The sequence below is a fragment of the Myzus persicae genome, unplaced genomic scaffold (genome assembly GCF_001856785.1).
Source record: "Myzus persicae strain clone G006 unplaced genomic scaffold, MPER_G0061.0, whole genome shotgun sequence".
Taxonomy (NCBI): Eukaryota; Metazoa; Arthropoda; class Insecta; order Hemiptera; family Aphididae; genus Myzus; species Myzus persicae.
This window is the reverse complement of record NW_019102023.1, coordinates 172,975-197,774: the sequence shown is the minus strand read 5'-3', so window position 1 is coordinate 197,774 and position 24,800 is coordinate 172,975. Positions and strand designations below refer to the sequence as shown.

Here is a 24,800-nt window from a genome sequence, read left to right as displayed (position 1 = left end):
AAAATACCTATTTACTAAATTGCATGTCTGTCTGTGATAGTGTGATCCTCAAAGTTATCCATGTTGAACTATAACGCAATTTGTATGCAAATTAACACATTTAAAGCGAACTACTATTGAGAGTATATCGAATATTAAAATAAATTCGCTACAGATGAGAACAATAAATCTTAATGTATATTTTTCTTTTAATTTTTCACATAATCATGACATAATTTTGAAATATATTTTTCATTATAACGAAGTACGCAACACATATTTCAATATAAATATCTATTTTTAAAAGGATACTATTTTACGTTAAATATTAGTAAATAAAACAACAATACACATTTATATTTATGTATTATAGTTAAATTACAATTTTGACAAACAAATATCTTAAAAGTAAAAACAAACAATAATTATTATCATTTGGTATCTGTGTCATTGCAATCATAACGTTCATAGCACCAAGTTTCCCAATTATCTGGATTTGGTGATTTCATATGAATTTCATTTATTACATCATCGTATGCTTTGAGATAGTTTAATAACTTATCGTGAGGAATAGGTTTTGACACTCGATGTAAGACCCTAAAATTAAACAAATTTTTTAGTATTAAGAATAAAAACAAGTATGATCCATAAAAATTGAAATGAAAATTATTTATTTAATATTAAAAGTTCATGTCCCTGGCACGGGACATCGTCCAACAAAAATGTCGAGTTCAAACAAGAGGCTTTTGTTTGTGCTCTACATGTGCTAGTTAGAAAATCCCTACGTTTGTGCTCAAATCCTTCAAAAGTTATTAAAAATTTATTTAGATGATTTCCTATCCTAAAAAACTTAGAGTACAAAGGTATTCATCATATTTTAGATTCTGAGCAGAGCGACAAATGTATTGATTTTACAATGATGTGAGTGTGTTTTTAATGATTTTTTGTTGTGCCTGTGTGCACGATAATAGTAGTTAAAATAATACTTTAGTGTCTTTTCTGATAGGAAACAAAATATAGTTGGTACATTCAAGAGGACAAAATTTAAAATAACCAACAGTTTCCAAAAGCGTTGGGAAGAATAAAATAAAAGCAAAAACGCGAAGTTTTAAACATAACGGATTTCGACAAAATCAATTTTGGTTTTTGGTGCAACATTAAGACAAGCATTTTTTATACACCATGACATTTAAAAAAATATTTTGATTCATATAAAGCTATTTATAGGTACATGCAATTTTTGAATATTATTAGTTTTTTTTTAAATTAATGTCGATAAAATATTTTATTTCAGTCAAAAAACTCGAAAATGTAATACAAGGTTCCTTGAAAGTTTTCGTTCGATTAAATCAAAAAAAAAAAATTGATCGTAAGTCCTCAATATTTTTTATATAAGCGTCTTAAGTTCAAATTCTTACAATATTTATTAAATTCAAAATTTACAAACTATTTTGTTGTTAAAAATTTATAAAATGTTCAAATTAAAAATCAAAATAGATTTACAAACAAAGATCTGCATTGAATAAATATACGGTTTAAATTTTAAATTATATTTATTCGAAATTATTTTGATATAATAAATATGAATCATTTTAACATTTTTTCTTACCAATTAATCCACAAAGGTACAATTCCAGTTTTTCCAGTTGCAGCAATTTTACAAGCTATTCTTTCGACACATTTTTCAGAATTTAATTCCATCTGAAATAAGTCTAAAGTAGGATCCATAACTTCTAATGGCTCATACCGTAAACCAAGATTGAGAAAGGCATCGATTACATCAGGTGGAATATCTGAACTATGAATAACCTGTGTTTCAACTGAAGGAACAACTATTGTTTGACTTGAAGGTACAACTACTGTTTCTACGGGAGTACTTACTATTTCCCCGGTAAACTTAATAGTTTCATCAGGAGGATTTGTTATTACTTGCTGATTATTTGGTATGGGCATATCTGTGGTTGAGAATATACCTGGATTATTATTAATACCTAAGATTAACGATGTAAACGCAGGGAATGTTTTCGTGTTCGTCAGAAAAATAATTGCTGCAAGTGGCAAAAAAAATAATGGTAAGCTCGAGAATTTTATGAATTTCAATAGTGAAAAGAATTTTAAAAATAATACAATGAGAACAAATTTAAGCTTAAACAGAAGAAGGTATAAGATTTTTATGAAACCAATTACTTTCAGTTTGACCAATCCAAGTTTAATAAGAGCCATTAAACCAATTCTTCGCCAGAGTATTTCGTTTATTATTGGTACTTCTTTCACTGTCGATTGCGATGAGCTCGACGTGTTATTTTGTACAGCGGGAATACCTTCAGGGGGTTGTAGAATCGAACTATCTTGTCTGGTATCTAGAATCGGATGCGTCTTGAAATCAATTTCATATGTAGGTGGAATGTGTTTCAATAATTGTCTTTCTGGAATATTAGGATTTCTATTTGCATCATATTGTTTAAACATGTACTCCATGTTTTTTTTATTCTGGTAGTGTGCTCTTAATTTAAAAGGTGTTTGATCAGAACTACCATTCATTATTTCTGGTGTTTCCAATAACCATAATCCTCCTGGAATAATTTGTCCCAATCTATTGGAAAATGTTGTCCAACCACTTCTACCAATTGAGTTTTTGTTTTCTCCTGAGTCTGCCTCATTCACATCATAAGTGAAATTATATGCATTTTGGTTATTGTTGATTACGTCTGTATCGGCTACTGTTTTATCTATTTGTATTGTAGGGTGACCGTAGTTATTTATTTGCGTATGATTTAGCCTGCCAACAAATTCAATGATTTACATACATTAGTGTAGTATGAAATTGTTTGACAATAAAAGGAATCTCCTACATTTTAAGTTTTGAATTTTGGTTTAAATGCAGATTTTTTGAAATTCCATACAACAAAAGAAAAAATTCAATTTTAAGTTTAACATGATAACAGATAACATTTTTTTTAAAAAATATTTCTTATACCTACCAGGTTATGTTTCAACAATTTTTTGGTTAAAAATAGTTCCTATTAAAAATGCAACAGTTGTTTATGGTGGCTTTCACTATTCTTAGTAGAAACTCATTCACAATTACTATGGGTACACGAGTATCCTTTAAAAATACTATAGAATCGAGTTTCTCACCTGATATTCATTTTAAGTAGAATATGAGAAGCGTCGGATTCGTTATTAAAGTTTTCATCAACAACAGTGCTTGTGTTGCTGTGACGGTAATAGATAGAGTGAGGCATTTCTTTTATCAATTTTCCCTGTATGACAAACATCGGAGTTCTATTTTTAGATACTGACGGCCAGGTTTTGAATTGGTTGTCTTGAACTACAACACCTGAGCCATCATTACGAGACCTCGAAGTGACATTCAGGTGTTCTGCACTCGGATGGTGTATCGGTTCTTGTTCTCCAGCCGGTTCTTGAATTGCTACCGGCGTGGCATTCGAGACTCGTTCCTGTTCTAGTGCCATTTGAGTAGTGTTTGACACTAACACTAGTCCATGGTCTCTCGCTACCGGTCCATCACCGGACGTGTGATGAACCGAACGTTGGGCTGTTATCTGACTTGATTGGACCCACACGAATGCCATGGTGATGGTTAATAGTACGACGGTTGATTGTATTCTCATGACGATTCCAAAACAGTTGTGAGAGTTGTGGCAGTTATGTTTCCGATCAAAATCGGACCTACAAACACTCGTATATAGATTAATAGTTATATTTTCGGACAGAGCCACTACGCTACTGTGCAATTGCACAGTGGGTCGGTGTCATATTATGGTCCCTGATACCGGGGGACTAAACATAAAAATAATAATTGGTATTTGTGTTTGCCTCATAAAACGTAGGTTAGTATCTAACCTACTCTTAGTTATTATTAAATTGCAACTTACATTGTTTATAAGTAGGACACAGTATCCCAGACACCTGTGTGTTATGTTGATGTAATCTTGTGTTGAGATTATGAATAGGTACCCTTCAGTATAATTTTCACTAGGTGTATAAATCATAATAAAATAGTATATTATGTTATATTCACTCCATGTATTGCATAAAACTAACGTTTTATAAACACGTATTTAAATAGGTACCTACCTATCTTTAATAGTGCCAAATAATGTATAGTCTATTATTTTGACCATACCTAATAAATAATAATTCGAAACACCGTTACAAATGTTACAAGATATACCTATTCAGTAAATTGTGTATATATAATTAATATAAATATATAAGTGTATTATACCAACTAATAAAATATAATATATATGTGACTTTACCGTCTTTACTCGTATTATATTATGTAGTTGGTCCAATATACCTATATAATTTCCATCGATAATCGATAATATTATGCATAGGATTTATTATTATAATATGGTTTATAATATTTTATACATATGTACAGTTATTTTAGGTTTAGGTTAATAACCATATACAATCATATTTTTTTTTTTTTAACTATCCTACGGACTTTTGAACTATAGGTATATGAGTACAATAAAATAAAATAAATTTATTATTTTATTCTTTTGATACTGAACAATTTGTTATTACATAACTTTTATAACAACTATAAAAAATTGGTTGATGTTGACCCACTGGTAACTACAATAATTCAACTTTAGTTCGTTAACATATGATTTAGTGCAGGTACCTAAATAGGTATGCAGTGTTATAATTTTTTGTGATATTGAAATTTTATAACATTATTAACTTTAACCCGTCGTTGATATCATTCTTGGTGGTGCGATGCTCACTTTTTAATTTTTTTTTTAAGAACCATTAGTTTAATATTATTCAATTCTCCTGGGGCTATTAATACACTCAATCGACATACTTCCAAGTTCCAAGTATAGTTTTGTAAATTAAGTAATTATAAAAAATATATCACTTGATTTATCGACCTGCAAAGTAATTAGTATCCCTAAGGTAAGCATAACTTCATGCTCGTGCACATATTGAGTTTAGTAAAATTTTAATATCGAAAAAAATTATTTGTCGATGTTACCTAACAATAATGGTTTAGTGTACTTAACCAAACCTTGAACTAAAAAGGGGGAGGCAATACAAACAATTTTGTTTTGATGTAAATGCTGTTATAGAGCACCCGATGGAAATCTTCATAACCCTAATCAACCGTTTATAAGGTCGTACATCATTTGCGCATCAATATTATTTAACAATATAACTGAAAAATAGGTGTAAGCCGAAAATCTCAAGTTGTTTTCTTATGTTAATCTTAAAATATACACATTTTTCAATTAAAATGTTCAAATATTATATAGATATTTATGTTTTAAAATATATTTGTATTTTGTACCATAGTTATATGGTGTACGTCAAAAATGTAGCTAACCCAAACACATTTGCTTAAGCTCACTACCAGTGAAATAAACAGGTTACATTTTGTAAAAATAACGGGAAATTACAATATACCAAGTATTGATTTATAATATTATGTTTAGTGCTTAATTAATTGTTCATTATCCTTGAACATTATTTGTATATTATTTACTATTTTTTTTCATACCCTGCTATTGTTCAGAATATTTATGGGAATTTGATATATGATAATTTGGCGCATAAACTGGCATAAACTGGCAATGCGCAAACGATATACGGCCACTCTGATGCAGCCGTGCCTCATAATACCCGACACAGGGCGATATCGTTAGTATATTATCTATATTCTATATAGATAAATTATTATTGGTATTTGTACATTGAACAGAAGACTTGAAAATTTTATGTTTATCATTATATACTTCTATGAACAATACAATTTAAAAAATATTTTGATTAATTTTAAGCTAATAACCAATAGCCATTAACGTCTACCATATTTCTAATAGGTAGTAGGTATAATAAATTATATTATAATAGCAATTTAAATATACCTAAGGATATACTTAGTAATATATAGGCTGACAGATCGTCTTCGTTCAGAACCGTTTTTCGTATGAAATGAGTCATTGTTTGTTTGTTGTCGTTTTGTATTTAGATTTAACATTATATACAGTAGTTATTTCATTACTCATAACTAGGGTGCGGATTTGGATGTATTCAAAATTCAAAAATATGTACATATATATGTATTTAATTTTATCCAAATATGTAATTAAAAATACAAGATATGTAAAAAAAAATGTTTTTATTCTTGAAAAAAAAAATAATAAAATTAGTATATTAAATAAGTAGGTAAATATAAATTATACAACACTATATTTTATTGCTATTTTATTAACATTTATTATTAGGAATACATTCAAATTAATAAGTATTTATTCATTGGAGTTAGGATGCTGAAACAACATCTATTTCAATTTTGGAAATCATATTTTCAATGAAACTTAAATTGTCGCAACAATATGCAGCAGTATGTAACCAAGTACCCCAGCGAGTTATCACTGGCTCCGGGGAAAGAGGTTTTTGAGGGTATTTTCTTTAAAAAATTTACATGACAGGGTGCTTTAAGGAAAATTTTTTTTTAGTTGATATAAAAAAATCAACTGAGTCATAACCGTAACTTACTCGATGAAAATAAACATAATTGACATCTACTGTACAACAGATCACGGTTACTTTCTTTCCCCATTCTTTACAATTACTTACAGTACAACAATTGAAAATGTAAGACTGTGATTAGGAAATAGTAATTAATAAATTATTACATTCTTTCACCGTAGTTAACATTTGATAGGTCGTATTGAATATGGCGACACGAGATTATAAGAAAAATGTTACATTTTAGCATTTTTATAACTAAATAATACTAAACTATTAAAATACATTACAATACACACAAAATATAATTTAAATTTGAGTTTATTAGTTTAATAATTAATAATATAGGTAGGCTAAGTATAACATTTTATATAAAATATCAAAATAACATAATTTTGCACCAATAAATAAAACATAGGTTAAAGTCTAATTACTGGCGAAGTCATTGTTAAAAATAAATTGTAATTTTTAAATTGTTTTTATTATTATGCATGTGTAACATTATTACTTTTACAATTATAATGTTCTAAACACCACGAGTTCCAACTATCGGGGGTTCTCATCGGAGGACTTGTAAGAACTTCATTGTTTATAATATCATCATACGTTTTGTAGTATGATTCAATTTGTTTGTTTGGAATGAACTTTAATACAACACGCATTGCCCTATAAAACAAAATATTACAAATCATTTATAATACAAATAATATTAGTTTATTATGCGTTATATTAATCAAACTAAGAATAAAAACAAATTGTATTTATTCATTTTTTCTACTATTCTCATTATCCTCGTTGGACATACAATTGTAATATTATTATTTTGAGTAGATGTTAATGTTCTAACATGGAATAAACGCTTAATTTAAGCTCACCAATTAATCAATATGGGTATCTTTCCCGCTTCCTCTGTTCCGGCCATTCGACAAGCTATTCTTTCCACACATTTTTCCGAATCTATCATCTTCCAAAAAATATCCATGATAGGATACGTTGCCCTCAAAGACTCAGAACGCCATTCATAAGGTAAATGTAAAGTATTTGATTTAGTTAACGTCGTTCCATTATTGTTTGTTGGAAAATGCCCCAAGTGACGTGCAAATGTTGGCATACCAGGTCTATTTGCCATTTGATTTGCAGGTACAGCGGTACCAGCAGGTCTATCCGCATTTGTCGGACGAGGTACAAAAGGAGCAAAACCTGGCCTCGTGATACCTGGTGTATTCGGTACCATAGTACCCGGTGTATTTGGTACCATAGTACCTGGTGTACTTGGTAACATATTACTCAGCATACTTGGCATCATAGTGGGTGGACTTGTTGAATTATTTGGAGTAAATAAAAATCTAATTATCCTTCCCGGAATTGAAAATAATGAAGACAAAATCATGGGGAAAATCAGCGAACTAAGCAATAGTGGTATAAACAAGAACGGTAGCATAATGGCCTTAAAGAATTTAAAAAGTAATAGGAATTTGAAAAATATTGTGATCAATAATAATTTTAGACTGAACACAAGAAATAATAATGTTTTTATGATGACAATTGATTTTAGTTTGACTATTCCGAGTTTAATCAGTGACAGTATACCTAACAATCTCCAATCGACTACACTACTCGTATTTGGTATTGGTGTCTCTATCTTTTGTTGGGGACTGTCCAGGTTAGGTTTCTGTGGAACCTGTGGGATTTTTGGTGGTTCATAATTCTTACTTGGGGTATTATAGTTCGTACTAGGTGATTGATAAATAATATCTGTCGGTTGATAATAATTCGTATTTGGAAGTTGATAATTCGAACTTGGGAGTTGATAATTTGTAGTTGGAGGTTGATAGCTCTTACTAGGTAATTTATAATCCGTACTTAGTGGTTGATGATCTATAATTGGGTGGCTTTCTGATGGTCTGTTATTGTAATATGGGCCGTTAATAGTTGAATAGTATGTGTCTAATTCCACCACAGGCTCTCTGTGCAATTCATTTATGCCAGCTAGATCATCAGTTTGTTTATTGCTATAAGCACCCATGTTATACGTCAAGTCTGACGAATCGTGATAACCGGTCGACCCGTCTTTTTCAGTTGTCCAGTTGTCTGTATCCAAATTTGAGTAGTCAAAGTGATTTATTTGCCTATTAACAAATATATCAATACGATTATAATTTACTATAATTACGTAAATAAAACTTCAAATATTTACTTTTTATATTAAGATACAACATTTTATAATGTTAACGTTTTACTACTATTAAAATATTAAAACTGTTAGTGAAATAAGTAAACCTACTCTTATGAATTATTATAAATTGTATATTAAGTTAACTTAAGATATCAATAGAAAATTAAATTATTTCTCATCTAATGTTACCAACTTATTATCAGTTATTATGTTTCATGCATACACACCATTAAGCTAGATACACCATAATGTACACTGCACACTGTTATTTCACAAAACTAGAAACACTTCTTTTTTTTATCGTTAACGATCCATAATTGTTAAAAAAACTTACCTACAATGGTCAATGACATAAGATGTACCCAGTATAATAAAGTGAGTCTTCAAATGGTTATATATTTCAGTATTTGATACTATTGTAATTAATTATATTTTTTCAAATTAAAATTAGTTTATTTATAATGTATTTTTCTATATGCATATAAATGAAAACTATTGGATGGGCAGATATCATAATTTGATTGTGAAAAAAAAATTATTTATAGTCATTAATTATGTAGCTGGAGTGCTGGACGGTGTCTTTTATTTACAATGTAGTTTTTTCTTTTAAGAAACACATACAATTTCTGTTTCACATTATGGTTTTTGTATACGGAAACGTGGAATGGAAGGTGCCCACCTCATACAGATTGGTCAATGGGACGAATACATACTACGTAATACACATTACCTGTTGAAATTCTGCTGCGTTTTTGCGTCGAATGTGACGCCGGTCTCGTCGTAATTTTCAGGAGATGCCACGACGCCGTCACTGGTGCTGTACCTATGGTTATTCGGGTATCGATTTCGGCTGGCCGACATGTCATGGATGCCACTGTCGGCCAATGGCAGTCGGATACCGATGGACGCTTTCGGACGGCCGTCCATCGATCGGCGATTAGGTGGCAGGTATTCCACGGCTGACCGGTTTTCAGGGATCAGTCGCTCCCCAGACGCCGCCCGTGTGTTTGCTACTGGTCGATCGCCCCTGAGGTCTTGGACCGGCTTCGATGTTTCGGGCGTCTGTTGACCCAACACGACATACAGAAATGTCGCTGCTACTATTGCCACTGCTGCAATCGTCAGTGAAAGGATTATGGTGACTCTAATGCAAACCGCAAGTGTTCGTCTTTGATTGGACCCAGGCCTGTGCAAAATGCATCCAAACGATGAGAATGGCTAGCCAAACGAGTTGGGTTACAACACTAGCTTTAAAGTGCATTTATGTTATATACAACTTAAACTGTTGTTTGTTTCGCTAATGAACAGTTTATTGTACACTTCAATCGATTATCAACGAGATTATCGATATAGGTAAGTAATCGATGACCGAAGACTGAAGAGTAAGGCAGACAGCGGAGCATTGAGGAGAATAATTAACACATTCTAGCACACCAAGAGGATTGGGAAAAATATAATTCTTATGCACCTAATCTACGCTACTCTACTATAATAGAAACAAATAACATTATAATCGATCACATTTGGTAGACGTTGACCAACTCGAAAACCGACTATTTATCGATATAGAATAAAGATTATGTTCTCATAGCTGCTAAAACTGACATTTTTCATCATCTGTATGCTATGTTACAGTTGAATACATACATTACAATACATATTATCGTGAGAGCCAACAATTTATTAATGTATAAATCGTCTCCGAGAAATTTTAATTAAACAAAAATTAACATTAATTCAATTATTTTTATATTATATTGTTAACGATAGTTATAAATAATATAATCGAAGATATTTGAAAGGCTTACTTACATTGTTGAGAAATGATTAGTATATCATCCAAGTTCCATTGGTTTATTTGTTAATAATATATTAATTCATTGTATTATGTGGATTGCTAATCTAAATCTATGAAAAAGTAATAATACAAATATAAGAACAAGTCCCTTCACTTTACTTCGTAGATGTTTTGTTTAATCGGTAAGTTATATTACTATTTTTTTGGTGAATAGAATGTGTGTGTATATTTTGTAATCCCCACCTGAACAAATTAAAATACATTTGGTTTATTTTTACCATAGCTAATGATTAATAATTTTTCACCGTTTACAAATTGCACAGTACAGTCGACACATTATCTTCAACGGTTCATAGACTTGTGCGATTGGTTTCGATTACTGTTTTGACTAGGTACAGTTATATCTTTAAAATATGGTTAAATATGTAATGACAATAATAACCATTACAATTATTAAATAAGTATAGGTCAACTACTTACTGCAGTTATAACATATTATTTTTTCTTCAACAAATGCTATAATAATATATGATTTAGCAACGAATTTTATTTTCTGATCATGAAAATAATAATATTAAATACCTACTATAAATATGTTTGACACCTGGTTTTTATACATTAACATTTTTGAGCGTGTGGTTGAAAGTTTTTTGTGACTGTGGACAAGTAAGTGTAGAGGAGTGAGCTTTACACTATACGACTTGAGTGTAAAACAATATTATGTAGTAGGGAAGACAACGAATAGATATACACACAATTGTCATATCGTCTGTCCAACCAGTAGGTTTAAATCTACTCCATCATTATTCAATAAACGTGTGCTGATACAAATTAAAAAAATATTAATTACACTTACGTGTATTTGGATAATAATATTATACTCAAACAATTATACCCACAGGCAGTCAAAAAATATTTCCGTATCTTGCATCATACATCTACTTTTTTTAAACATCTAACATTTAATTTTGTAAATATTTTTTTATCACGAGTTCTAACTATAAGTCCATAACTTCACGAATGTACACATAGTGTCCACATTATTATTATTTTAACTGACAAGCACCAGGATTTCGGGTACGTTTATTTTCCAATGGTTATTTACTAACCTATTATTTTTGATATAACAGCTATACCTACACAGAGGCATAGGCTCATAAATCGTAGGTGATTTGGGTAGGGGGGCTGAAGCCCTACTAATTTACTATAATAATATCGAATAACTTACAAACAATTTGAGAAATGTTTGAGAAGGTTTAGCCACTGAAGCACCCCCTATTTGCGAGTTTTGCCAAAAGTATACCATAATTTAAATAATTAATTTAATTTTATAATACTTAAACGAAGATTAAATGAAGATTTGTCTTTTGGTTTTCATTATACTGTTGCACTCGTATACTTTTCATAAGTGGAAGTCTTTTAGATTTTGAGCTTACTGATTTAACAATGATGTGTATTTTTGGTGTAAATAAATACATGTATAATAAAAAATCATCTTACTCTTACGTATTTGTATAATATAGTACACTATATAAGTAGGTTTATTTGCATCACTACTTTCATTATTATAAAAGTATTTCAATCACTATTATGCTATTTCTTTGAACTTATGTATTCTAACGCATTATATTAATATACCACTAATACCCGAAAGTCTGAGAAATTAAATTAGTAGGTATAGTTTAATAGAAAAAAACCAACGAAATATATGTATTAATAATTATATATTGTATTTCGATGGTTTAGGTATAGTAGGTATAAGGTTATAAGTAATAAATAAATAAATAAATTATAAACAATATAATAAAAAAGATTAGTTGTACACTTATAATAATAATTTAGATAATATCTTAGATTTCTCACCAGCTGCATTTATGATAATATTATTATCTATTTCCATGCTTTATTATAAAAATAACCAGCCTGTTAACCAACACACTGCTTTGATTTTATTTAATGTCTATATTTATGTACCAAATATTTTGTAACTTGATCTCCAAAGTTTTCTCATACGATTGTACGAGGCTATTACCATGTACTATTATTTCATTAATAATATTTGTAATACTATAATTTAATAGAAACAAATTTTTAACGCATTTGATAATATTTTGTAAATTAAATTAAATTTAAAAAAAATCTAACAAAATGGCCAGGCCATCTAGAAAATTCACATTTCCAGACTGGCCACTTTGCCCCTGCACAAAGCACAACATAGTTAAAAAGCAATAAATTAGATTCTCATCAGTAAGATGAATGTATTGGTTATACAATGATGTGTGTTTTTAATATTTTTTAGTTTCTATATTAAAAAACTAAAAATAAATAATTCCAGGGACTTGAATATTTTTTAGCAAATAAATGTAATTTCTTATTTGAACCTAGAATTGATGAGCTATATTTATAAATATTTTAAACTGTTGACTTATTTTTTTCCTTTCACTTAAAATACAATTTTTTTGTGAATAAAAAGCTTGAAAATTTAATACAACTATACAAGGCCCTTTTAATTTGTTCCGTATTATAGCAGTTAAAAAATATTGAAAATATATAACATTTTTTTTAAAAGAGTCTTATTTTCAAATGTTTGCATAATTAGATATTTAAACAAATAATACCAGTTTTCGTAAATCAGTACTAAAAAAAATATAGGTGGGACTTTTTGATTATAATATTTTTTGTTAAAGAAAATGTCACTTAATTAATTAATTACAGTCTATTAATTTGTTATAATTCTACTCGTAGTATGCAGTTGTAACTACGTTGCTTATTTTTTTTTTGTAATATCAAAGTACAGTTTTTTTTTTTAAATTCATACATCTTCCCGCTACTCGGTAAATGAATCATTGTTGTACCACATTGAACACCAAAAGTTAAAAATTAATACATTTAATTTATTCCGAACTATTACAGTGGATTCCGTTTAATGTGGCCACCGGTTAATATGGGCATCCGCTTATTGTGGGCAAACATGTCTGGTCTCAATACAAATGTATATTAACGATGTTAAATAAAATCGCGTAATATGGAAACTTGATTCGGTTTATGTGGCCAGTTTTATTTTATCATAGCGTTAGAATATACACATATGTATTTAAAAAGGACTAGTTTAATCGGGTTTCGTCGTATCTATGAGATTTTTTTCACCCTCTGCAACTAGGCCATTGGGTAAGATACATTTTTTTTTTACAAATAAGTGTGACATAATAATATAAAAAATTATTATTAAAGTTTCAATTTTAAAGTTGTGTTGTTCAGAAGGTTAGATGAGTTTGTTCAATTCCGTCACCTAGAGGAACACGAATATGTTAGGTGGTGGCAGGACTGGTCCAAGTATGTCATATAAGTCACCGGATAAATGTTGCGTTTCCTTGCATCGAGGTATTCAAAACATTCCGTGTTTTATTGTGAGTTCGACCCCCCAAGTCATACGTGCGGGGGGCTTCCTCAAGACATTTCGTAAGCTAGTGATGGGAATAATCGAATGATTTCGATAATCGAGTAATTAGTAATCGAGATATTACTATATTCGAGATATTCACTCGATTAAAATAATCGAAATATTATTTCGTCATGGTTGATATATTCATTCGATTAAAATAATCAAAACATTAAACATTATTGATTAAAAATCAACCAATATTCAACTTATTAATACAAAATTAAAAACATGGTTAATACAAATTCATTATTACACTTATTTTTTTTTTTTTTATTGATCAAGAAAAAAACTCGGCAGCTACATGGCCATTAGTCACAGTTATGGTATGGTTACAGGATTTAAGATTTTAACAGCATTTTTTCTTTTTTAAGATATTACAATATTAGAGATATTAATATGGTTTCTAAGCATTAACTGATGAGTAGAATAAAATAATACTCGAATTACTAGTATTTTATTAGTAACTAGTAACTACTAATAAATAGTAATTATTAATTAGTAATTACTGTTATCATTCGATTATTTTTCCTAATAATCGAGTTACTCGATAAATACCAATAATCGAGTTACTCGATTATTTTCTCTCGATTATTCCCATCACTATTCGTAACCATGAGTTATTCTGGTGTGACCTATTCTTAGTCTGTTGATGATTAATATCTATGAGATTGTGTTTATCTAAAGTACACCTTCTACATTCAAAGATTAATTATATTTAGTATATTATATGTAATTAGTTTTATTTGTATACCTAGTAATTATTTAAAATTTTTTCAATTACATATATGATAATACAAATAAAAACTTTTTTAACTGTAATTTTGTTTAAAAACTAATTTCGGTTTTTATGGGCAACCGTTTAATGTGGGCAAACAGGGCTGGTCCCAACGTGCCCACATTAAGCGGAATCCACTGTATATTATATTATATAATATAGGTACATACTATTATGTGCATATGTGCATTACCTATAAGCAGTATACCTAATAATGAACAAATACAAATATTTCTCTAGTGTAATTGTGTAAGCAAAAATACTGTTTATAATTTTATTCCATAAGAATAACTTCGATGTTTGAAAATTAAAAAATTAAAAATTAAAACACCAAAAAATGTTTAAATTGTATTTTAGTTTTGTGCCAATACTAGATATAAATTACATTTAGGTACTATCCAAAATCATATATTTCATTGAAAATAATAATTTAAATATAATTAAAATCAACGTTTACCAACAAACAAGTATTAAACTATTAAGACCCCTAGTTGTATTACTCTTATTATTAAAATTTAAAAGTATAAAAATTGTAAAAATAGAGCAAATTTTATTATATGCAGTATACATCTATTAAGTATACTATATTGTTTTTGGAAATAAAATGGATCGTCTACAAAACGTGTGTTTTTCGTTGTCCAGGAGATATTCTCTGTAATTTTTATACTGCGTTTGTCCGATTGCGACATTTCTTCGCCAATAAAGTGTTGATTTCGTTTATCGTATTCTTTCCTCTAAAAAAATTAATTTCTGTTCGCTGTATAACAATAATAAATAATAGTGAAATTCTAAATTCAAACTTTCATAACAAATGTTTGTGGATTTAAGCTCATTTTTTTTTTATTTCCACTAACAACAATTTACGATGAACCCTATTGTATTACATTTACAAGTTTTCAATTTTTTAATCTACATAAGTTTAAAAAAAAACTAATAATAATAATAATCAAAAATTGCATATGCCTATAAATAGTTCAACACGAAGTCAAAATATTTTGAAAATTGTGTGGTGTATGGAAAATGGTGATATAAACATTCAGTGAAAATGTCATGTATCTACAAAGTAGTATACTCATGTGAGCAATTATAGGTATATTAATATTATTTTATTTAATTTAAATTACACAAAACATTTTATTATTAAATATTAATAAACGATAACATTATTTCAACACTTCAGGACTCAAAAGTCAAAACATATTTGGCATACCAAAATAGTTTATAATACTATACCTACATCTAATGCTTATGACTACAAGCAAATACAGCTGACTTTCGATAAATCAAACCTTCAATAATTCGAAACGTTCGGTGATTTGAAGTAATTGCACATCCATTTAAAAATCTCTCAGTAATTCGAACAAAGGCAATGAAAAATACATGTAGGTATATTGAACAATATTATCAGTAGAAAAATTGTACAGAAAACTAGCCGTCAACACACGACAATTCGAAGTTCAAAGCTCGTCAATTCAAAGTATATTCACCAAAATCTATTTCTTTTAATCTTAGCGTTAATAATTTACTTTACGATTTTGTATAAATGCGTACTATAATTTCCGATAACTATCGAATGTTACTATCGTAGGTACGCTTTTTCATAGCTCAGTAATTCGAATTTATTTTTTTTCCTTCTCAATATTTTGAACCACTCAGTAATTCAATCTCTATCGGTATTTTGACGTTTTCCATAAGGCTCATAACTTCGAATTATTATTGAGAGTCGACTGTATATAAATTTACATTTAAAATAAAATATATTATTGTCTTGCGTTTGACACGTTTTTTGTATTGTCACTAATATTACAGTTGTAATGTTCCAAGCACCATGTAATCCAATTATCCGGGACTGATGACTTGGCATGAATTGCATTGTTCACATCTTTATATGCCTTTAGATATGATTCAAGTTTATCACTGGGAATAAGCTGATGTACGCGATGTAACACCCTAAAATAAAGCAAATTATACATAATAATATGTATTATAATGTGTAATGAGATCGGTTTAGGTACTTGCCAATTAATCCAAATGGGTACGTTTCCTATATTTTCAGCCACAGAAATTCGACAAGCTATTCTTTCCACACATTTTTCTGAATCTAATAGTTTTTGAAAAATGTCTAATGTAGGATCTGATAACTGTATTGATTCGTGGCTCTGTCTGTCAGTCAAATATGTGTCCTCGAGCTTAAAAACTGAATTGTTTGTTTTATTGGCAATATTATAACTGACCGCTGCGGATTCACTTGTTGGCGTGTCTTCAATTGTCGCTCTAAACATGCCACCCCTTTGTGTATTACCTGGCAAGGCGGCTCCTGGTTGATTCGGTAGTAATCCACCCGGCCGTACACCACCCGGTTGTGTCCCTGGCTGTCGATTCGGAAGTAATCCACTTGTTTGACCAGGAAGTGATCCTCCCGATTGACTTGCTGGCATCATATTATTATTGTTCATTCGTCTCATCAAATCTAATAATCGTCCTGGTATCATAAGTAATTGCATGAATAATGGCAGGAGCCGTGTCAAAAGCAGTGGTATTAACAGAATCTTGAAAAACTTCATGAGTTTCATAATTAACAGAAAATTAAAGAATACCGCTGTCATATATAATTTGAACGATAATCCGATTTGAAATAATGTGTTTAAGAAACCGATTGCCTGTAGTTTGGCAAGGCCGAGTTTGAAAAGCGCCAATATGCCGATTGTTCTCCAATTAATGTTGTCCAAGTTTGGTTGCAATGTGTTTAAATTACTCCTAGTTGGGCTACTCAATGGTTTATCAAGTGGCTTGCGACTGGGACCTTGATCAACTAAATATCCTTCTCCTGTTTCGTACGGCGGTGGTTCCCAACTACCACTCGATCCTGACCAAAATGACCCCTGCGCCTGTTCGGGTCGACCAGCGCTGGTCCACCCTGGCTCATAATCGGGATTCTCATTTTCTTTGTGTTCATAGTCATTCATATTGTATGTTAAATCATATGCATTTTTATATCCATTCGAACCGTCTTCTTCTGCTATCGTCGCGTATTTTGCTGTATTTGTATTCAATTGATGGTTGTAATTTATTTTTCTTCGACTGATTTGCCTGTCAAAAAACAAATAAAAATGTAAAACTATAATAGTAATTGTAATAATATACTGTTTGTCTAAATTAAATTCAGTATTTTAATAATAGTATAATTTATCCAGAGAATAATAAATTGTTGTTTTATTATTATTACATAATATTATTATACCTACAGCACCAAAATCTCAATAAATCAAACCTCTATAGAATAAACAAAACATGAACTTTTGAGTAACTTGATACTTTCAGTTTCGTAATAAAAATAGTAAATTGTGCGTGTTATAATAGAACTCACGAATGAAGTGAAACTCATTTACAGAGGCAGTATAAAAGAAAATATTCATTGTAAAATATTAAGTTTTTAATGGAAAAATAAATGTGCGATTGGAATTAATTTATTATAGTTATAAAAAGATAAGACAAATTTATTATTATGTATTACTGTAGAAACCTTATAGTTGAAAAAGACGACCTGTCTTTGCTGGCCGGCGTCTGCCGACTGGTTTTCTATATATTCGTGTATAGAGTTAGATTGTAGTAAACAGAGAGTGATGGTTTTCGCCAGCCGGTCAGTTTGCCCAGTCACCAGCTCCGGAATATTTACTGTGCTAGGAGGAACACAGTGACCGGCCAGCAAAATCCGATTGTCTAATTGGACCCTTATTGTCGAGCAAGTAACATTTTTTGATCTCAACAGCTACGCCCTTTAATTCGATTTACTCTACCACTCCTAAAGAAGTTATTCACTTCAAAAATAAATATATAAACTCTTAAATAATTTTAAAATAGATATATTTTTTGCAAGAAATAGTTTTATACAGTGGTATTAATTAATTAATTAATTTGTTAATTTATTTATTTGATTGGGTTTTGTGTACAATTTATGTAACAACTATAATATTTAATTAATTCTATTAATTCTATTAGAATATTTGATTTATTTTATAATAGATTATAATACTATATTTTAGAAACTGTACTTTGCAAAAAAAAGGGTTATTTCCTTAGGTATAATATTTATTTTAGTTTAATTATAATTGATAGGTAGATAGTATAAATTCTATAAATACATATAAATCTATAAAACTACCGATATTTATATCAAAATCTATACTTATATATAATTGTTATGAGCATTTAATTTTTGAATAACTAATTCATAAAATTGTAATACTTATATACTGATATCAACTCAAACTAGTTTTCCCATAACAGTTGTCTTAAGATTAAAATTGTTAAAACACATGTTAGATTTTAACTACCTACTGTCGATAATTTATACTTATTTTATTTAATATTGTTAATGTATCACTATATATAGTGAATTAGTGACTATAATAGTTATTGTGCTACTGTAATTAATAATAATTATATTATTATACTAATCTAAAGGAAAAATAGAGGAAGTTGTTCCTTAAATACCAAAACAAATCACTAGACGTAGGTATGTAGATTTTTACCTGCCATTTATCTGATACATGTTATTATTATCATCTTCATCATTGTTCTCACTGTTGTCACCCATTGTCGTGATGTAACCGTTTCCGTTGTATAGATTTGTATTGATTGATTTATCTCGGAGATCAGTTGGTGGAGCCACGTTCTTGGATGTGGATGGTTTAACTAAACTACTGCCTGCTTCACCTATGTCTGACAGAGATCCACTATTCTCCTGCTCCAAATGATTGAAGGACAAATAATTCGCCAGTGATTGATTTTCAGACCCCGTTAAAGTAGAGCCTGGGAGGTTAATCCGCATTCCTTGTTGATCTCGAGAAATTGAGTTGTTAGTCGCATTTAGCTCTACAGCAGTGTCTGGTGAAACCAGAAGCTTACTACGGTTGTTAGAGATTGATCTGCCATTAGTCGTGTGATGACCTTTACTTGCCTGGATCGGAGTTGTTGTCATTACAATACCGAATCGTATACACAGTATCGTTACAGCTGAAGTCACTATGATCATTCCCAATATTGTTAATATGTTGATGACTAATTTTGGTCTTCGGTGATTGTATGGCCTACAAAATATGCATGTTTGAGTTAGAACATTTTAATGCACACGATTCTACATCAGCATAGTATACCTATAATTGGACTATGTTTGAAAATTCAAAACTATCAATTAAAATATAAATTTAGGTTTGTACTATATATCGAAAAATGAAATATTTTAGTGCACAATTTACACTTAAATATAACAATGGTCAAAAAATCAATAGTTCACATGGGAATACACGCATCCAAAAATAAATACCAGTTACCACTAACTCTGAAGACAAATTAAATTTTGTAAATGATTAATTAGAAATATTATTATTAACATCATTTAATGTTTATAAACTTTAAATTATTATAGTTGTACAATGACTCTCAATAAAAAAAACCTAATTATTTTTTTAAACATATTAAATACAACACTCAGCAAAATTGCTGAATATAATAATAATACTTAATACAAAAAGTGATCTTACATGTTTGGTAGTATAGACTAGTACCTCATTCAAGCTTCATAGATTTGTTTCAAAGATAAGTCATAATTCTACTTCCGCTGTAAATATAATATAAAATATTCGATAAGTCTTTCATCAACGTTTTGGAATTGCTGATGTTTGATATACTCACTAGGCATATTGTATGACTGGTTCATTAACAAATAAACTCTGATAATCTAAAAGGTATGTGGCCCACCCAAATAACATACATTGTTTCATCCATGCCTAATGGTCAATTAATTTCACTGTTATAATGTACAGATAGTAAATTATCCTAAACGGTCAGGCACATACGGTTCGCAATAATATGCAATTTCCGTTCGTACAACTGTTATAATATTATTATCTTAATTATCTTATGTCACTATATGTATAACTGTACAAATACTTAATAACTGAATCACAGGTCAAGCGTTTCAAAGTATACTGCAGCTATATAATTGGATCAAATTGGTTAAAATAACGTGTCAGTAGATTAAATCATATTATAATTTATTTAAAATCAAATCGTTTGGCTAGGCAAAGGCTTTGACTGGGGATACTTTTAGCGCTCCTTATTATGGTAGGTATACATATGTATACCAGTGATGGTTGTTATGTCACTGTTTCCAAAGAGGAGGGATTGTGAAAAATGTATTATTTCAGGGACAAAAAATTCTCTATTCATTATTTTAGGTACATGCAGTATAAATTAGAAATCTTTCATAATAATACTACTCAGTGACAATCCTCGTGTAATGACTAAAATTTATAGATCTCGCGAAATTCCTATGTTGTATATGCTAATTTGCATCTTCTGTTATTACGTTCTTATAAATTATAATGACCATTCAGCAGGTGTATTGTAAGGGTGTATAGTAATAATGATTATCCTTGGCGAATTTAGATAAATAGATTATCTATTGTTACATCACATGTCGACTCTAATCATTTTTATTATTTATTTACATAAGTGTCATCGGTGGGTGGCTTCTTAGCTCATAATTTCATGTTTTTTATTGTCTCACCTCATACTCTTATTGTGCCGATTGTGTACAGATTGTGTATTACTAATAAAGAAAAAAAAAAAAATTATTTATTAAGTTAGGAATACTCACTCTGTGAACGCGTTAATTTTTCTGTTTTCGAACGTATTTAAATACAAAGCTATACACTTTAATTACAAATAAAATTTAAAAATAATTTGGCCTAGTGTAGCTCGGCGTTTGGCCTCAGTCACTAATGTACTTTGAGATCATCCATCAGCCGGTGTCATTAATTATCGAAATGGTGACCACCTGGATTTTAGTGACAAATCCTTGGCACATATACCTACACGTGTTCTAACAAACCATACCCTCCCTCACAGTAGTAAACTTACTCTAAAATGCTCAATCCTAATAACATCCAATGTTAATAATAAAAATAAAAATATTTTTTAAAAAAATTTGATAACCTTAATATTTTGATATTATATTAATTTGGATAGTGAGAGTCTTTATTAAATACTTAGACAATAAGTAATTATCTTAATATTGACAATAATATTAATTATTAAATATCTTAATTGTAAACAATCTATTATAGTACCTAACTGTATAACTTTGTACCTACAGGTAACTTACAAACGGACGATAAAACGTTGATATAAGGTGTTGTATATTTATGTTTAGAAATATAAAAATAAAATGCATTTTTTTGTACTATTATACATTTATTATAATTTATGACATATAACAAAATCTGTAAACATAGTCAATAATGTGTTTTTTTTCAATATAAAAATTATGTTGCATTTTTTCAAAGTGTATAATGTACAATACATGTTTGATATTATTGATGGTTATTAATGACATGAATAATTTTTAAAGTTCGGAATTCATGACGATTCAAAATCACCTAAAAACCTTATTCCCCTGTCATATAATATTGATATTAGAATAATAATATTATTAATTTATATTTATTTGGTATACATGCGGATGTACGACTTATATAAATATATATTATGTTTTAATTTTTAATTTTTAATTTAAAGTAAGTATCTACATTTTATGATATATATGCAGTTTTGGTAGTTCGACCCATAAGTTTTACATAGTCACGATAACATCTACGCAAAAAGTAATCATCTATCCGAATGCAAATTCATACTACCTATTGATGTATTACGAGGCATTGAAGCAGTATGATACATGTATGAAAAAATAGTGTACATATTGGACAGATGTTATGTTGTACATACTATTATATTATTATTCGTATCACCTAGTGTCATATTGAAAACATTTGTCCGATTAAAATAATATTCAAAGTCAGATATATTTATGAAACTAGGCTCTTTGAATATTCAATTGTAATACATATGTATTTTATTTGAAAAATATTTCAAACAGATCAAGTTGCTATTTTAATATTATGTTGTGTTATTAATTTATTATTACCAGACTGTTTTGTAAATTTATGAAAAATAAAAAAAAATGTTAAGACTTTTGATAGCTAATGTATTCATAACTATTTTTATTTGATAAAATTGATTTATATTAAACAACTTTGGATAGGAGTGATGAGGAATGTATTGATTTTAAAATGAGGTAAAATTTTTGTTTTTTTTATTTCTTTCTGTCATCATCTTTTGTGAGAAAAAATGTCACCTAACGTCCACACCAGTAACCTTATACTTTCACTTGGCCAAAAACCTCAGTACATATTATAGAGATTTGATAGGTAACAACAAAAATATTGGTTCATATGTAATAGTTTATGAGTCTCATGTGAACACGAGTATGTTTAGTGCGGCCTTATGTTCTGTCGAAATAAATTAAAATATTAATCTTTAATACGAAAAATAAGAAACAACAGTTCACTGTGTAAGCGAAATAACTTTATTACTGGAAAAATAAATAGCGAATAATAAATTATAACAGTATTACAATTTTATAATAAATATTTAAATAATCTTAAGTAATTTGAGTATAGAAATATAATAAAAATAGTTTATGAAGTTAATCTCATTGTTACATGTCGTTGTTTAAAATTTAGAAATAAAAACCAACAAAATGCACAAAAGATTCGAGATAAAACAAAAAGTGGCACAAATACATATAGTCTAAAAAAATCAAGATATATATAATAGTCTAGGTATCAAAATTATGTTTTTATTATGAATGTTTACGTAATGCTTTACTACAATTTTGAAACAAAAATACTGAAAAGATGAATATTATCAAATATCATAAAAAAAACATTTGCACAGAATAGCAATTACAAGACATATTAAATTACAAAAGACGATATTAATATATTATATACAAAAAGACATCAGGCGAGCCTTGGTTTGGGGAATGGATGAAGTTGATTTTGGTACGTTTGTGTGGCCACTGGTCGCCTCTATAGCGTTTCCACGACAGGTCCTACGGGGCGGATGAAAGTCGTGGACGTGTTTTCTCGGGAGATTGATCACTACCATGGTAGAGGGTGAAACAAATCCGCTACTGCCGGGAGAGTGATGATGGTTGACGTTGACTTAATGGTGCTTCAGGTGCCGAAGACGACTGTTGTAATGACAGCGACGGAGACCAAATCTCGGAGCGAGATAGATTTAAAAACACAATATTAGTTCTAACCAATTAGTCCATAAGGGAATAATTCCAATTTTCTCACCTGCATAATTCGACAAGCTCTTCACACATTTTTCCGAATTCAGTAATTTTTGGAAGATTTATGAGGTAGGATCAAATAAATCCAACGTTTTATAGTAATGTCTATTGAAGAAATTTGAGTCCTAAAGTATATAAGCATCATATTGAGACGGTTTTCCTTTTGGAATTATATTTTTAGCTGACAAGTTGGAAAGTAATTTATTACTTGAGGCACGTGATAAACTCGGAAGTAAAGTATTATCTGTTAAACCTGGAATCCCACTAGAGCTACCTGGTGGAAATGGAAGCAGAGTACCACCACTAGAGCTACCTGGTGAAACTGGAAGTAGAGTTCCACCACTAGAACCACCCGATGAGAACCCACCACTAGAACCACCCGATGAGAACCCACCACCAGAGCTACCCGATGAGAAACCACCACTAGACATACTACCGGGAAGACTACTGGAACCTGACGAACTACTACTGCTAAGTCCGCCGGACGCTTGCATAGTAACCATACGATTAAACAGTGATGCTAGGATTGGAAACAACGAAAAAAGGTACACCGGTAAAATGAGTATTTTGAAAAATTTCAAGAGTTTCAAAAACAATATGAATTTAAAGAATATTGCTATCATCAATAATTTAAACTTGAAACCAATTAGAAATATCAACTGTACAAAACCAATCATCTTTAGTTTGAGAATCCCTAGTTTAATAAGCGGCAACAATCCGATATTTTTCAAATTCATTTTACTAGAAATCGGGTACTGGGGTATTGTCTTTTTGTACGGTTGATCCAATCCTTTTGATGAATGATACATTTTTTGGGGTTTGGTTATCAATGGTTTGTAGTAAATACTGTGACCAGTGGGATATCGTGACTTCAAGTCATAATAAGAATTTTGCCTATTACTACCACTACCGCTT

The 24,800-nt window shown here is 29.7% G+C and overlaps 2 protein-coding genes across 2 annotated transcripts; both read right to left on the bottom strand.

The window, feature by feature from the left end:
* Positions 1-7,898: 7,898 nt before the first annotated feature.
* Positions 7,899-20,372, bottom strand: LOC111031038. Its single transcript, XM_022310825.1, has 6 exons — positions 20,227-20,372; positions 19,216-19,773; positions 16,511-17,773; positions 9,399-9,854; positions 8,083-8,621; positions 7,899-7,939 (listed from the first exon to the last, which is right to left on the bottom strand). Coding segments are annotated over exons 1-6 (2,859 nt in total). The 5' UTR covers positions 20,229-20,372.
* A 3,638-nt stretch (positions 20,373-24,010) lies between these two features.
* On the bottom strand, positions 24,011-24,379 carry LOC111031037 (putative lysozyme-like protein). The gene has a single exon (XM_022310824.1). It carries the CDS (start codon positions 24,377-24,379, stop codon positions 24,011-24,013), a length of 369 nt encoding a protein of 122 aa, XP_022166516.1.
* Positions 24,380-24,800: the final 421 nt, after the last annotated feature.